This window comes from Pleuronectes platessa, chromosome 19 (assembly GCF_947347685.1).
Source record: "Pleuronectes platessa chromosome 19, fPlePla1.1, whole genome shotgun sequence".
In the NCBI taxonomy this organism is placed as follows: domain Eukaryota; kingdom Metazoa; phylum Chordata; class Actinopteri; order Pleuronectiformes; family Pleuronectidae; genus Pleuronectes; species Pleuronectes platessa.
Window position 1 is genome coordinate 8393397 of NC_070644.1, and position 16786 is coordinate 8410182.

At 41.8% G+C, this 16786-nt stretch overlaps 1 protein-coding gene across 5 annotated transcripts in view; it reads left to right on the forward strand.

The window, feature by feature from the left end:
* The first annotated feature begins 1742 nt into the window (after positions 1-1742).
* Positions 1743-16786, forward strand: part of rapgef1b (Rap guanine nucleotide exchange factor (GEF) 1b) — a 41600-nt gene continuing 26556 nt past the window's right edge. For 3 of the 5 annotated variants that reach the window (XM_053447610.1, XM_053447606.1, XM_053447608.1), the window contains exon 1: positions 1743-2079. In XM_053447610.1, the coding sequence (XP_053303585.1) occupies positions 2052-2079 (28 nt within the window). In that variant the 5' untranslated portion in view covers positions 1743-2051. The remainder of the gene's footprint in view (positions 2080-16786) is intronic. The other 2 variants (XM_053447609.1, XM_053447607.1) reach the window with 1 other exon arrangement.

The window sequence follows — 16786 nt, forward strand, 5'->3', positions numbered from 1 at the left end:
GGGCTCTGTGCTTCCATTTGAGTACCATACTGGTTGAAGTACTTCAAACTTCACAATGAAGCTCGTTATTTCCAAATATGATATATTACATTTTCAATTACATTGATTATAGTGTTCATTGCTGACATTTTTCAGTAGACTGGCTAACGTCACATAAGGGGAAATGACAAGAATAGGCACTTTCTGAACAGTTCTGCATTATTTTTTTAAGTAAAACAAGTGGATGTCCAATCTAGGAATTCCTCTTAAAGTGCTTTACAGTGGACATACCATATAAGATCATAAAATTTAAATCACTTAAACTGGTTAAAACCTTTATGGAGACGAGCAGATGAAGCGCAGAGCAAAATCTAATGGCTTGTGCTGTTGTTCATGTTGTCATCTGCCAGTTAAATTGATAATGAGATGAGATGCGACTCAAACTCTGATGTCCTTTCAGTTTCCTGGGGGACGACATACCATATTAAGGTAATGGCTCAAGAGTTTCATGTTGTCTTATCAGTGTAAGCCTTTGAATAAGATAAGACCTTGGACTGTGGGCATAGGAAAGTAGACCAGCCTTGATGCTAACCTGTAGAAAGCACAGGAGGACAGTGAGGGGCTTGGATCTGGCTCAAGAAAAACCGTATTGACTTAAACAATATACTTTGAAAAAAGATATAGTATTGCAATTACACTGCCAGGAAGATGCTGTGCACTGGGCCAAGGTAATTTGTAGAGATAGATAGTTTAACTTGGTGTGTGCGGATTATACTTAAGTTTGAAAAATGTCCAGAACCTATACAAGTGATCTGAGATCCTCCTATACTATAGTTGGCTATGCATGAAGATGAACAAGAGTATTGCAGTCACAAGTTTGATGAGGTATTGAGGACATTAAAGCAAATTGACTGTAAGCCATCGAAGAGTGTGTGCCTGTGTCTTGGCCTCTAATGCTGTGGTACAGTGCTCAGCAGCAGGCTGTTTGAGTGAGTCCTTATTTAACCGTTAAGAAATTATTTTAGTAGATAAAAGATATGCATAAAAAGTTACAATCTCATAACTCATATAGTATATATCAGTGACTAAAGCTTTAGACCCAGACTGTAATGAAATAATAACAGTAATACACTATTTTGTAGAAGCCGACCATGCAGAGACGCTCTGTGTTTCATAGAGAAATGAAGAAGACGATATAGATGACATCTGACCATTCCCTGGAAATTTATTCTGTGTTATTGCACATTTATGCAGCTGAGCGAGAGATTACAGGCAGGTAGGTAGGTAGGGAGAGAGGTAGGGAGGTAGGTGGGGAGGTAGTAAGGTAGGTAGGTAGGGAGGGAGGGAGGGAGGGAAGGAAGGAGGGAGGTAGGGAGGTAAACAGATTAGTTGGTTGTTAGTTAGACAGGTAGGTAGGTTGGACGGTTGGTTGGTTGGTAGCTAAATGGTTAATTGGATAGATAGATAGATAGATAGATAGATAGATAGATAGATAGATAGATAGATAGATAAAAAGAAAAGTCTATCAAATGATAAATTATACACAATAAACTAAGTAGACTACTAGAATAAAACAGCGTGTGGATCAAGTGTAACGCTTGCAGGCTCTCTGTGAATCAATCGCCTCCATTAAACACTGTGCAAACAAACACTGGGGTTTGTTACGACTCTTTGAAACACGCCCATCCCCTTGTTGACAGATGGATGTGACTAATTCCTGGCAAGAGGGGGCGCTGTTACACTGACCGTGAAGGCTTCCTGCCCGAGTCTGGGTTCAAGACATGAGAGTGTGTTTGGTGTGTATGTGTGTGTGTGAGAGAGAGAGAGGGAGAGCGAGAGAGAGAGAGTACCCAGTGAAAATCACCCGGAGACGGGCTCGGACAGTTTTGTGTTGACCGTGTCAATGTGTGTGTCCTGTGAATACATCGCACCAACGCCGGCGGAATCATCTCACGGACACAACAGCGAGTCGAAAATGAGGGAATAGTCGGGAGGGAGGCACACGGCGAGGCTCGTCTGCAGCTAACGTTTGGTTCAAACTGCGAGTGGGAGCACAGCTGCTGGCTACGAAAATGTCGGGGAAAATAGAGAGCAAGCAAGGTAAGCCCCTGCCCGACCACACTTCAGCGGATAACGGTTCTCCCCAGACGGGGCACGGACGGTTCAAATGTGTCCGTGCCACACTTGAACGTGGCTCCACGTAAGGGACGCGTCCGGTGGGGATGGAGGTTCAATAGGGCCTTTTATAGTGCTTGTTCTTTTCTCGGCTGTCCAGTTGTAATAACCGTCTCGGCTAGCTGCTACTAGCTGAGGCAAATGGCTTTTCTGTGCCGTCCCAGCCTCACGCTAACCCGCTGGTGGCTGCTACACTGACCGGGAAACGGTTAATGTTGTTCGAACTCCAGCAGAGACAGATGTCGTGTGGCTACGCTAGCCCTGGAAATACCGTTAATGTGTGCTATCAGTCCATAGCTTACAAAGCACCGGCTTTTCAGCGTAAATACACCTCGGGTTGGTCGTTCTGAAGCAACACTAACGTTCAAAGGGGACATGTTAAAGGTTCACTCTGAAACCACCTCTTCAAGACGTTTAAATCAAATGTAAATAAGGTGTGCGGGGTTGTTTCCCTGTTGTGTAGGTGCCCGTTAGAAGATGGGTTTGTAACGGAAGCTAGCAGCGGCTAAGGGTTAGCTTCTCAGCAGCTAGCACTAGCTGACGAGTTACCTCGCAGTGCACTGGAGTTGCATTGTGTTCACGCCCATGACTGTGGTGTGTGTATTTGTGTTGTGTTGATTTCCACGGTGGTGCACGTGGCACCCCCCTCTCCCGTTATGTCTACCGGCGCCGTTCATTGTTATGCATGCAGCTTCACAGGCAGAATAAAGCAGCGCAGAGCTCGCTGGGTGTGAGGAGGGGGCAACTGGGTGGTGCCCCCCGGTGGAAAAGGTAACTTTATACCCGCCAGCTACAATCTCGCATCGCATCCCACCAGCTGTCTCCCACATATACACTCCTGTCCAGTGATGCCTGCAGTTAGTGGACACACACACACACACACACTCAGTACCGGGGGGGGGGGTCATCCGCCACTACCTCAGTCATTCTTCACCGGCGTAAAAGTTTCCGATTCCGATCGTGTCTCGCAGACAGATGACTACATATGGTCACAGCTAAATGAAAACTCCGAGCCAGTCTTGTGGATTCTCCCTCACTGCTAAGTTGATTACAGTGTATTTGAATAAGAGTCACTATTTATAAACCAAATCCATTAGATCTCCTCCGACATCCTCTCGTGTGGACCTGCTCCCTCTCTGTTTACTGTTTCACTGGTTGGCCCTGTTGTGTCTCTCTTTCGTTCAAATGAACCCATCGATCCCAAACACTGTGTCCCTGTAGGACACACCATGCGGGCTGCCACTGGCACAGAGGACAGGTACAAGGCCAGGGGGGTCATGGTAATGCTGAAAAACTGCAGGCATAGCTTCAGTGTTGCCTTGTTCAAAATTTTACTCAGAGGGAGGGAGAGTGAGGGTAAGGATTGGTCGACATGTACGGTGTTAAAAGGAGTCCGAAAAGGGACCAGTTTAAGATCTTGACAGGGAGAGATTCATTCACTGGTGCCATGAGGAGCAAGTATAAAGGGAAAGGAGTTGGAAAAAGGGAAACAAAAGTAAAGTGTTGATTCCTGAGCACACATGTAGTCGTGGGTTTAGTGTCAAGTAATACATTCCAAATGCTACAATGTTCCTAGTGCAGTCAGAAGCTGCGGTCAGACTGGAATCCAGATATTCTCTTGAAATTATCCAGAGGGTCTGAATGTTAGAGGGCAAATGTCTGAATCAATTGCTGCGGACATTCTCTGGAGTTTCTCCTGCTAGCTCCCTAGTTAAAATGGCAGATAATGTCAGAGTGACAATACAGCAGTATATTGTCCGGAGGATTCGCCCTGAGCAAGTGGGCATGTTAATGACGTTTCTAACATGCGCTGGACGCAAGGAAAAAGAGGTGCCACACATTAAGAAGCCGCACAAGAAGAATTGTAAAGTCAATGCAATTCGAGAGCTTTTGGTGATAAGGGCAGATGCTTGTGCTGTAAACAAAAATGTGTGGTGTCTCCAGCAGAACTCATACATAATGTCCTGCCTCCTACATACTCTACCCAGACTACACTCATGTAACTAATATGTTGGTTTTTCTGTTGTTATGAGTGCATCTCATATGGAGAATCTCTTGCTGCATTGTTCATATGGGAAAGGCAAAGTCTGGAGAAAGTTTTGAACCAATCGTCGGCACATTTTCTGGAGTTCATGTCTGAAAACAGCAATAGACACCAAGCTCCAGTAGGAGAATTCCTGTTGAACTGTTGATCTCCAAGCTACATCAACAGTCTGCCTAATTGCTATGGATACAGTGTCCTGCTGTCTCTGACCTGTCCTCTCTTAGGGGGTGAACACTGACGCAGCATTACCTGCCTAGAGTTGACGTTGCACCCCTGCGTGTGGAGTTTAGGTAGGATGTCACCTCACAGGGGGAATCGAGTGGGTGGGTTCTTGTGTCTGTTGCAGCACTGAACCCCAATCGGTCTGTGTGTACGCCATCCGCATGACTTCATCACTCAAGCAGCTAAAACTGTAATGCGTTAAATGATTCAATGTCTGTGCTGATGTTGCCCAAAAGCGAACGGCAGCAGCCAAAATTGCATCTCAGTGCTCTCCCTAGAGAACAGAACAGGATGGAGAGGACTGAAATTAGTGTGTTTTTATTTGTGCACGCTTATCTGCACGCTTTTGTATGGTGTTTGACATGTTAGAATGGATTTAGATAAGGTGGCTGTCATGTTATTTATACTATGAAATAAGGGTACAGTAGGAACTTGAAAAAGTAGGAATTTGAAGAGCTTTTAACTTGTTCTGTCTTTATTTGCACTTTAATATTTGTTAATAATATGGCTCATATGGATAGCTACTATGATTGGAGGTCTCTTTCTTTGTGGGTCAAACTCGTATCGTACCATTTGTATTCGTGCAAAACCAGCGGATAGTGAGTGATAAACAGGAGAGTTTGGCTGTGCTTGTTTTGTATGTGAAACAGAAGTGACCTTATTAGCAGTGACACGTTTGAAGGCAACCCCCTTTTAAACAGGCTTTCCTAATTTGTGACATGGTCAGATTTTTGAGAAAAGGGACACAGACTTTGAGTAAAGCAAACGCCCTCAGTATCACTTTGCAGAATACACCCTGCATCAACTTGTCAGGAGGACATTCCTGAAGAAAGATGCACTACAGATGCACCAGAGTTTTGCTGAGATTCATTTACACAAATCATTGCTAAAGTGAATGGCTTTTATAATAGCAATGGCCAAAATAACTGTTCCTTATTACCAGAATATATGGACTGTGTTCACCTTGCAAACTGATGTCTGTTTTATTCTGAGCATAAGTAGAAGCATTAAATCCTAACTATCAGATGCCCTTTTTCCACACTATGTTAAAAAAAGTTCTACGTTGGAATATTTATGAAACTATGTGTTATATCCAAGGATGTTGCACACTCATTTGCCACTGAGAAGAAGGAAATAAGTAAAAGAAAATATCGTTAAAGTGCTGTTTTTTATTATCTCTGTCTGATAAATGTAACTGTCTGAGACACGTATAAACACACAACTCCCTGACCATAATAAAAGAGTCTTAACTGAGGCTTTATATCTGTATTATCACAGTAATACAATTATAATTGTTCCCACAGGGTAGCGGGTTGTGTCACACAACGTTTGGCACGTCATTGTATGTAACCTAAAGGGGTGGGAGTAGCACAATGTTTTATAATATGCCAGTAAACGTGGTCAACGTGTCTCTTAATGGACAGTCCCTGGGATTCACATCTTTATTTAACTTCCAAACCGAGCGACAATCTGTGTACGAAGAATCACCTGAGTTAACACTGAAGTGTAAGTCAAGTTCACAGCTTTGTGTTTGCTATGTGGCTGCTGCATCGTTTCAGCCTGAAATATCCCCTTGTATGATGTACAGAAATAGCAAGCCCCACATGCCTTAGTCACCAAAACACTGAGCAAGAGCTGAAGAAGTCAGATTACAAAAGGGTTCCCCGGACGATTAGGCCTGTGCACATTGCTGATGAGGGATCCCACTGCCACAGGGTCTTGGTTTGACGTGCTGCAATTTTGAGGTTTGGTGGCAGCAAGTATTTCACCCTCCCTCTCCCACAGAATGAGAGGCTTGCTGTTCCCATATCGGTCTAGCTGTGTTGTAATTAGTTTTTTGTGTGTGCTCTGTATGGGAAAGCAAAAAAAGAGGCTGGGAATAGAGCTTAGGGAGTGAAAAGAAAGAGGGTGGAGAAAGGTAGCACAGTGATGGGAATCAAGTCTCTGCGCAGGGCCAGTATTGGGGAGAGAGATGGATGGATTACACGTCGGTTAATCGTTGGAGTAAGGCTATTGATGAGGACTGGAAAGCTGTCTGTGGCATCAACAACATGAATATTTTCAAGGCCGTGCCGCTTTTAACATCTTCAACAGGGATTGTTTTCTAAGATCTCATATGTAATTCAATCTGACTTCAGTTCGCAGGCCATATTCATCTCTCTTCTTCCATCTGTGCTCTTGAGACTGTTTCCTCGGAGGGGATCGTCTTAAAAGATGATGCTTCACTTGGCTTCACTGCTGTGTGTTGGCCTACATGCCAGAGAGCAGGTCATTTACTCCTGCAGGTGGCCCGCTCTGCTCCTTGTGTCTCTCCAATGCATCACCACTCCAGATAGAAGTGGGTTGAACCCTCTCCAGGACCACTGATGACAGCTTTGACGGCTTCACCATTCTTTCCACAATTACGTGATTCTAGCTGTATTTAAACATTCGCAAGAGAAGTGGGTTTTCTCTTTTGTTACTTTTTAAAATTTTAGTATCTCTTTCCGGCTCTTGCTGCTATTTGTGGATCTTTCCTCTGAAGTGCAGCGTAACGTGGCTGAGTCAAGTGAGGATGATCATGAGGAGCGGTTAGTTTTTGTGACTAACTCTCAGCAGTGTTATCCAGTGATAGCTGTGAAAATGCCCGCCTGACCAACACGATTCATTACAGAAAAGGTCTAAATATCAGTATCAACCCGGACTAGAAGCTGTGTGGATTTAGGCCTCTTGGATGGGCAATATAAGCTGGAGGAGCCAGGCCTCCTCTGAGGACACTGACTCCTCTCTACAGGGGGATCTAGATGAGGACACAGGTAAACACACACATACATACTACAGTACATCTCATATTGAATGCATGCTGTCAATGATATCAATGTTAGCGGTTGTTGCAAATCTTTGATGCCTTTTATTTAGGCCGACATCAGTCCATTGCTATTGAATAAACAGAGTCTGGGCACTTAAGAAAACGATTTTTTGAAATGGCAAATTTTCAGCCAAACAGTCAAATCTTCTGTGTTTTATTTTTGTATTTAAATGATAATAATAACAGTGGATATAGTGGTTGGATATTCTATATATCCTCCACAATTCAAACAGCATTTTACCGTGCGCACACTGCATTAATTCAATCTTTTTTTGTTAAATAGATGCATTGTTTTTGGGGGGATTTGTACTTCTTTGTTTTAATGCTGCTCTTTCCACTTTGGGAGCTTTAATGAAAAATAGACTCACTGGCAGAATGAAATGCAGGGGACATTCCTCGCTGTGCTTTTTGTGTCGTGTGGCTTTACGGAAGGTGCTCATTTGCTCTGCTGAAGTCTTGGGCGGACCCAGCATGGCTCAGGCTGCCCTGCAGGGCCACAGCCTTCCATCACAGGCTGCCTGTCTGCCTCTTCACCTCCAAAGTTTGTAGACAGAAGCCAAAGCTCCTCTAATCTTACCTGCTAGTGTGCCTATATGCTGCTGTCTTAATCCAGTTACACAACCCAAAAATGGTTTTGGTTACCCAGTGCATCTTGGCATTTTAAATCCAGGCGTCCTGCCTTGCTTCACAATGGTAGCTGAGCCTGTTTGTTGTCCCACAGTTTTGAGGTTAATAATATTTGATTTATTAATGTTTGTTGTTTGAGCTTGTGCTTCGCCTGTTAAGCTGTGTTCACATCCACCCTGATGAGCCAGTAGCACATATAGGCTCCATAATTAAGGTAGTGAGTCCATCATTGTGTAATTACACACAGCCAAGTGCCATAATACTTTGTTTTGAAAACACACACTCTGCGGTGGGCTCCTTCCGATAAATCTGTGCATTTCAGCCCAAGTACACCCAGTGTCAGTAGCTGTGATGGTCCTCATTAGATACCAGTAGAGTGACTTATGTGTTTCCAACAGGCAGACAGGTGGGTAGGAGGCCTTCGCTCAGCTTCAAATGCGTTGGCCATGCTGCACTGCAGTGATCCACCCATGTGTTGTACCACTGTAAAAAGTCGTGCAGCACATTAGGCTTGACTGCAGTGATGCTCCACTCTTGGTATCACAAACGGCATGATTCCAGTTCCACATTCCTATAAGTGGAATCAGCGAACATCAGTCTCAATGCAGATTCACAGTGTCGTCTAATCTTAATATTTAGTCCTTAGATGTCAAGGTTGAAGCATCACATTACCAAACCCAAAGTCTTCATCCATTGTGATACAGTACATACTTAAAATCTGAAGTCTAAGTTGATGATTACTGTAACTTAAGCCCCTTTAACTCTTAACACCCTCTAAGATCAGGCTTTTGTCTGCAATGGGAATGAATCAAACAGCATTCACTCCCGTGTCAAATTACTCGGCAGTAGACAAGGATTAAAGAGCTCCGGCTCGGATTTGCAGCTCTGGAAACGAGACATCCGGGCGAACGTGTGAATTTGGCAAGACAGCGAGATGCGAAAGCAGTTTTTGGTGCTTTTGTGACGTCGATCATGATGAACTGGAGGAAAAAACAGAAAGGCAAACTCTTTGCCACTAGGGCAATCGGAAAGGAGTAGGAAATTAGTCAATCGCCCTTTTTAAGTTGGTTTAGTCACGTTTAAATAACCTGCGTATAGCCTATTCTGGAAGTATTAGTGGTTCTAAGTCCAGAGTTTTTTTTCTTTTTATGCTGCAAATTAATTGAATTCATTGAATGGCAGATATCATACCAGACTCAATCAGTATTTGATAAGTTGTTATAGAGATGACAATAGCAGCACGGAGAACCCCTATTGAAAACTCTATATGTATCCCATAAAGTTTTCTTTCACTTCCTCTTTAGTAGTGTGCTTTTTAATGCAGTCATATTTCACCTCCGGTTTGTGTTTTCCTGTCAGTTTGAAATCAGAGACAGTGTTTGGCAGTTTATTTGAAAAAAATGCAGTATAGTCAGTTATTGGTTATTTTTATGTACTTGCTGACCTGAGTGCCTACATGACCTATACAGGACTTTCTAAGCAACCAAAGTACAGTGAGGAGCAGGGTGACAGTCAAAAACTGTGAGTGGCCTCAGCAACTGAGAAGCTTTTTTTATGTCACATGTCTGTGTGTGTGCTCTTGTATTGAGTGTGTCCAATCATTAAAAACTGTGGGTGGCATGGCTGGGTCAGGGAGCTGGCCGACAATGAAGGGGATGTCCCACAGTCGCTGCCAGTTTCCGATTCCAGTCTAAATCAGGAATGAAAAGAGAAGTTGACATTGCTTGCAAACAAGTCATGGTTGTTGTGAAGGCAGACGTGGGCGGGTGTGACTGCATGTGTGGGTTCCTGTTTGGGTGGATGCTTGATTCTAAATCTTTTCGTTTTGTATTGCGTTATCCTACCAACCAGTATTTGACATACTTTCATGTAGACAACGTTTGTCCTGTCACTGTGACTGTGGCTAAGCCCATGGCCCTGTAGGCAGAGTGTGGACTTTCTGTTTGAGTGCGTCAGCCTTCACTGACCCACTTATTCTTGGATGTTCCTCCCCTCACAACCTGAATGATAAAATGTTACACTGGAACACTACAACTGTGAAATGGTTCACCATAGATCAAGTTGGCTCCTGCCAACAGCTATCTTTGGTTTGAAGAGGTTGACCAGAAAACATCCTTAATTCAACGCACATACTGACTCTTTGTTCTTCATATATCTCTTATTCATGTTGAACTTTAATGAGACCTGAGCAAGTACATGCTCAGACTGTTTACATCGAAGATTGAAATGCACATTTTGAGCAATACCACAAACCCAAAGGTTCTCTAGCAGCATCTTTTGTTCTCCACTCACTGCTGCAGCTGGAGCAAAAGGAAATTAAAATTTATATACTGAGAACTGCAGTAGTGGAGGATGTTACCCCCCCCCTTACAGTCATTTCATAAATGAATCTGAATACATTGACCGGACCTTTTTTTTTTATAGTACCAGATGTTTATGAAAGAGCACCAAAATGACTTCGTAAATCATTTTGAGTGTACATGTACACAGATTTTGGAGTTCTTTATGATAGCCTTTGTGCAGCTGTGACACATATGCTTGGTTTTGTTTAGTTAGTGTGCTGCAGTGTGTTCCCATGCAGAGAAAAGCAAAAGGATTAAACATCAGTCGATCAATAAGTTGCTAAAATATTATCTGCACCAATGTTGACATTTTTCATTAATTTCTTTCACATAAAGACTGGTGATTGAAACATTCTTTACTTTTGTGCATTAAAATTAGAATAACAAAAAAGAAAGGAAAAGTTATTTTATTGTGTGACAGATTATTCATCACTGACAGATTTTCAACAACCTCTAACTTATAACAAGTGACTGTGCGGGGGCGAGTTTTGTTTTTTGCGAGGGACGCATCCAAGCCTATTTATTAAGAACTGTGGAACAAACTTAATGCAAAGAGTTTGTTTTGCCAAAATCAGTCTGAACCGCAAAATGGGATGTTTTATGGTGCATGTGTCCGTCAGGCCTGTCCAATGCTGTGTGTTTGTACAAAGTGTCAAGAGGTTGACAAGTAGCCAGATGGACAGACAAGATCAGCTTTGTACAGCACTCTAACACAGGGAGAGTGGTACCACTCCCCACTGCTTGAGGCCATTTACTCACAACAAGAGCGCTGCTGCTTATGCTTCTTCTTCTCTCTGTATCGCGCTCTGTCTTATTCTCAGGCAATGAAATGATTGGTTCTCTTGTGGCTGTTTGTGTGAGGGATCAGTCTCCTATCTCAAGTGCTTTATAGTGCCTTTTTTGCCTCGTGCTCTCATGCCAAACAGCTGCTCTTCAATGAGAGCCAAGTGCTGTGGGGTTGACGTCTTATTGGAGGCCAACCCAGAAGTTAGCAGCACCCCGTTTCCCTCGACGAAGAGCCATAAGTTGAACAGAGCCCTATTTTTACGCTGGGACAGAGGCATCATTCAATCAAATCACGTTTAAATAAACACTTGCGTGCAGGTGCTAGCAACTAGCTAACCTGTTGCGTCCTCATCTAGTCGTAGATTTTATTTCCAGAGTACTTGTCCATGGCACGTCATTGTTAGCAAGCATGGCATGTTATCATGAAAGCAGGCTGTGTTGTGTGTATAAAGATTGAAACCGTAATTGTTGTCCATGGCTGTGGATCAGGAAGTAGCGCTATATAAATACACACCATTTACTATTTACATCTTGTGTTCAATCTCTATTTTTCTGTTTTATATTCATTTCTGTGCCATTGGAGGAGAAGCAAAGTAAGAATTTCATTATACGGTGTGAGGCCTGTTTTGACTGTGCCTATGACAGTAAAGAATCTTGAACCAGCACCGAGCATCGGGCACAGCCACCGTCAAGCTTTTATGCAACACATTTGTGAGTGCAACATTACCTCTTCTGCAAAAGTGCTTTTTCTTGCAAAGCAATAGTGTAATCTGATTTTGTCCTCAACAACTTTTTTTGTCTCATTTAACTGCCTTTTTAATTCACAAGCTTTAAAAAAAAAAAGGATTACCTATTACCTAAGAATCTCTTATTCCATAACCTAGATAGATTAAAAAAAATCCATCGACTGGATGAGTGAACTGGAAAAATGTGATCTGATTTCCAGTTTTAAGTCTCATTCCTGCAGCACTCTTCTCTGAATTCATCTTAGTAGATCACAGGGTTCTTAGCTGTCGCATTGTCTCTGTTCTGTTACTGCTTGATGCTCGAGATACTGACATGCTGGGTATTTATAGCACTTTGTGGTGCTTTAGTCTATTGGCTTCACCCAAGGTGAACCTGTACCGTGCCTGTCGGCCTTCTCCCTCTCTGCTGATACATTCGGTGTAGAAAGCGAGCTTTAAATGGAATGCTAAAAAATGCAGTAAACCACTGTAGCCAGAAGGTCACTTGAAGGATCAGACAGCTTTGAGCGTGTTTGTATTGGGTGGTTGTGTAGCACAGTGAGCATCTGTCTTGTGAGTCTCTCATCTGTGTGTGTGTGTTTGTGCATGCATGTTTGTGTGTCTAAAAAACATAAGGCTTGTCTTGTTTAGGTAAGAAAAGCTGTTAAACAGGGGAGCTGTGGAAGCACATGTGCCGAGTTCAGGCTGTTGTGGACTGTGAAGTTTGTTCAGTAAAGAGGGAGCGGCTCTCAATGACGGAGACGAGGGGCAGGAAATCGTGCCAGTGGCTTTGGCGTCAGGGGGGAAGGAACAGGAGGGGTACCCAGGATGGTGTGTCCGTGTGTGTTGTGTGATTTCCCACTTTCAGCACTACATGTGCTTGCACTGCCCTCCAGTAAAACGCTGTAAATACACTGTCAGTGACCTCATTCAGTCTTCATGTCACATTAGTGGAATCATGAGCTATCAGTGCTTTGGGTTCCTAATTTCACCAAAAGTCAATATCACTGCTACAACCAAGGAATATTTTCATTATTGATTAATGTGATGAATATTTTCTCAATAAATTAAGTGTCTGATCTTCAAAACTTGGAAGAATATGTCAAATATGTGAAGGTCATATTATCAAATATACAATTAGTTTTGTTTAAATTTAATCCAAAACCTAAGAAAATGCATTTTATTATAAGGTAATTGAGTTATGAGGAATCTCATAGTAAGTCAATATAAAAATGTATCATAGAGAAACACACACTGGAGTTAATGAAGTACTGATCTGCTCTTGCTTTAAAAAAGTCTGCATTTTATTGTCACTCCTAGACACAAATATAATTTCTTCTTGATTTAAAAGCAGAAATATAGTAGATTTGCCCATTTGAGCATGTAGAAGCTGTGTTTATTATTTGATTATATCAAGTGAAAGTGTTTCTTATTTTCCTCCAGCGAAACACAGGCTTTCAAGTTCATGGTCTTTTAATTTTTCCGAAGGCTATGAGATTTTATAGCTTTTAACTATTGTGATACAAGTCACCTCTGAACTCTTCCTACATACCATTGTGTACTCAACCATTTTGTCACTGTGTTTATTATTTCAAAAGTGGGGCATCAAAACCTTCCCGCCCGTGTGTTGTCGATGCTGTTGAGAATGGGGCATCCCCTCTGGATTTTGCTCGTGGTTGAATAGTTTTTTTGTGTACTCATTTGTTTCTGTCTGGGGATGTGGACGCTTGTGCATTGTGTGTTTTGTGTGTGCGTGTGTGCGTGTCTGTTATGCGTAGGACAATTGAGTGACCTAGACCTCAGGGCTCCCTCTGTAGCTTTCAATACAACCTCACTGATCCGCCGTGCCAAGTGCTCCCATGAACTACTTCCATTAGCTCTTCCTGTGCCCACCACGAGACCTCGACCCATATTGAATCCATCCAACCAGAATTACAACTACTGGCAAGCAAAGGGGGATTATTTGAATATTCATAATAACTTAAAGGTCAGTCAAAGCCCAGAGCCAATGCAGAGCGGTATAAATCATCACTGTCTGTGGTTTTTGCAAAGCTAAAGCATCCACACTCAGGAGAACTATTAAATTGCTGAGGATTTAGTTGCACTTACAGAAAAGGGAGGATTAAATGGGTAGAAATAAATAAAAAATAAAAATAACTTAGGTGTGGGGGCTAATAATATGGCAGCAGAACTACCAGGAGTCCCAACAGTTTTTTCCCTGAAATGCAAACAATGTGGTGTTCACCATCATCACACAATAACTAGAAAAGAGGAAATGTGTGGGCTAATTACCAACAATGTTACAAATAAGAACAACACACCAGTTTGAGACACAGCAGTAGTGGCGAGGTGCAGAGGCAGAGAGAAATTCAGATTGTTGAAAAGATGGTGTCAACGCTGAGCGCACAGAGAGCCTTGGAAGAAGGAGTTTTGTTGGCTTCATAGTTAAACAGAGGAGGCATTGAGGCTACAGACTTGTAAATGTTTATGCCACCTCACAATACACAGGCATAATGGTCCCACCCTCTTTCAAAACACTGTTCTATGGGCTGCTCACCCATATTTAATATAATATAAGGTCCTGAGACAGTCATACAATAGTGAACTAAGTATAATAGATACAATATCACTTTATTGATGCTTGTGGAGGAAATTGGCATATAAATACAGATTTTATTCTAGAAAAGTGTCAATTTTGATTCATAACGTCGCATCAAGTACAACAATTTATAATAAACATATACTACAATCCAGAGCGACAAACTTTCTCTTTGTGAGCTTTGAAAGTTAACCACAGCCTCTGAGGTCCACTGTGCCATTAAAAAAAAAAGTCTCTGCCATGATTTACTGTTTATTTCTGTCGCCCATGCATCAGAAGTTACCCAGTCTAATACTTGACAGTGAAACACACCCATTACTTTCCAAATAGCATGTAATAAAAGCAATAACTATAGACACCGCTCACCAGTTGTTTAGTAATTATTTAAATAGTTATTTGGAATTAAATATTTCACAGATGTTACTAATATTATCATATTGTAATGTCTCATAAATAAAAAGGGAATAAATCCTTGGGTCTGTGCCAGTCAGTCTTCTGTTCATATTATAATTTTAATAGCGTAATAGATGAGATATAATGAGTCCTCCAGTTAGAAGAGTTAGACTATTAGCAATACCACTGCTATGACAGTGTGACTTTCAGAGTCAACAACAAGTACATTCGATCTTCACACACACCAACTACCCCCACTTTTTGCACATGATCCACATCTCATCTGCATGTTGTGTAATTATTGACCTGTGAATAATCTGGTTTAACCGCAGTAGCCTTAAACCAGCCCATAGTTGGTTTAAGCTTTTATTACAGCTATAAGACATTCCATTTGTTTTTCTTTACTGTTTTGTACCAAACCCAATATTTACTGTCATGGTGCTGCAGCAGTATGACCTTGTGACTTTATGTGTGAAAGTAATGTTGTCTATCAATGCTTCAGGCTACTGATTTATTGCAGTAAACGACAGAAGATGCATATTATAGATCTTACTGTTACAGGCCGATGCATGTTTCCCAAAGTGCCCTAAAAAAACATGTGACTTCAGATCATTGCATACATTCATGGCACTTGCCAACTACACTGTAGTTAAGTGGTGCACAGCAGAAATGCAGGTCTGTGTAGTTGGTTTCATAGATGGTTACATGATTTATAACTTTGTTTTAGTGTAAATTAATGATGGGTGTGATAACAAATATTTGGATGTGATGTCATCTTGTAGGACTTATCCTGTGTAATAAGAATACAACCTGCAAATAAACGGACTCAGGTATACAATTTCTGCAAACAAGAGACTATACAGTTTCCCCCCCACCCCCCAGTACCTCTATTTGTTGCTTGTTATGGCTTATTGTAATATATTTTCATTACCAATGAAGTCGAGCTATAGTCCCTCTTTAGATGTGTCATGCAGTGTTAAGTGAGGGTATTTAATTTTAGGTCACATTTGCATTTTAAATGTTATTCTTGCATTTTCTGAATTTTCTTAGCCGTCTAAAGTGGTTAGTGTGGTGTGTTCCACACAGCAGGAGTTCCCCGAAAAGACGTCTACTCTGTCACGTCTTTGGTCAGATGTGAGAGCAGCTGCACGCAACCTTTCAAGGAAAGGGTTTTTGGCATCTCACTGACTCACATTGACTTTCACATCTTCATGTCACACAAAGGGCTCAACATGGATGATCAAACACCATCTCTCTAAGCAGTTATAGATCTGGTTGTGTAGCCACGCTCTGCTAGCCATGGTTGACCAAGCCGTCTGTTCCCATGCAACCTAGCATGCAGAGCACCCTCTTCACCACTTTGATATATGTCCCTGATCATGTACCCATGGTTTGTGGGGCTGGTTGACTGGTCAGTGACTTAAAAGTGACTTATTTTCTTTCAGACAAGAATTGAAATCAAGATAAAATATGTGATTTTAGTGAAGTAACTAATGTATCAAAACATACTTCAAAATGTATGAACCTTGAAGTTATTGCATGTTATAAATAAGCCAGAAGAAAATGTTTTGCCTAAGTGAATTATTAATTTAATTTCTATTTAAACTTGAAAGTTGGTTGGTGGTCTCAGTATGTTGGTCCATCAAAAGGATAGTGACCTATCCAGGATGTACACCGTCTCTTACCCAATGTCAGCTGGGATTGTCTCTAGCCCCTCCTGTACAACCCTTAAAGGATAAATTATGTACATAATAGATGGATGGAGTAACTTTAAACTAGCTCATCATTCTTTCCATTAGAAATTGGTAATAGCTGATTGTTATCCCTGATGTAATTCCTCAGATGCCATGTCACAATTATTCATCGGGTGTTTTAATTGTAACACTTGAGAAGTAATTTAGAAGTGAGTTGCTGAAGACAACCAGTGTTTGGAGGTGCCATTTTGCATTTATAATTGAATTGTCCACATGATAACACGTCCTAAGTGTCTCATTTACTCATTTGTTAGATGACATACAATAGACTGTAAGTGGATTGAGCACTTAG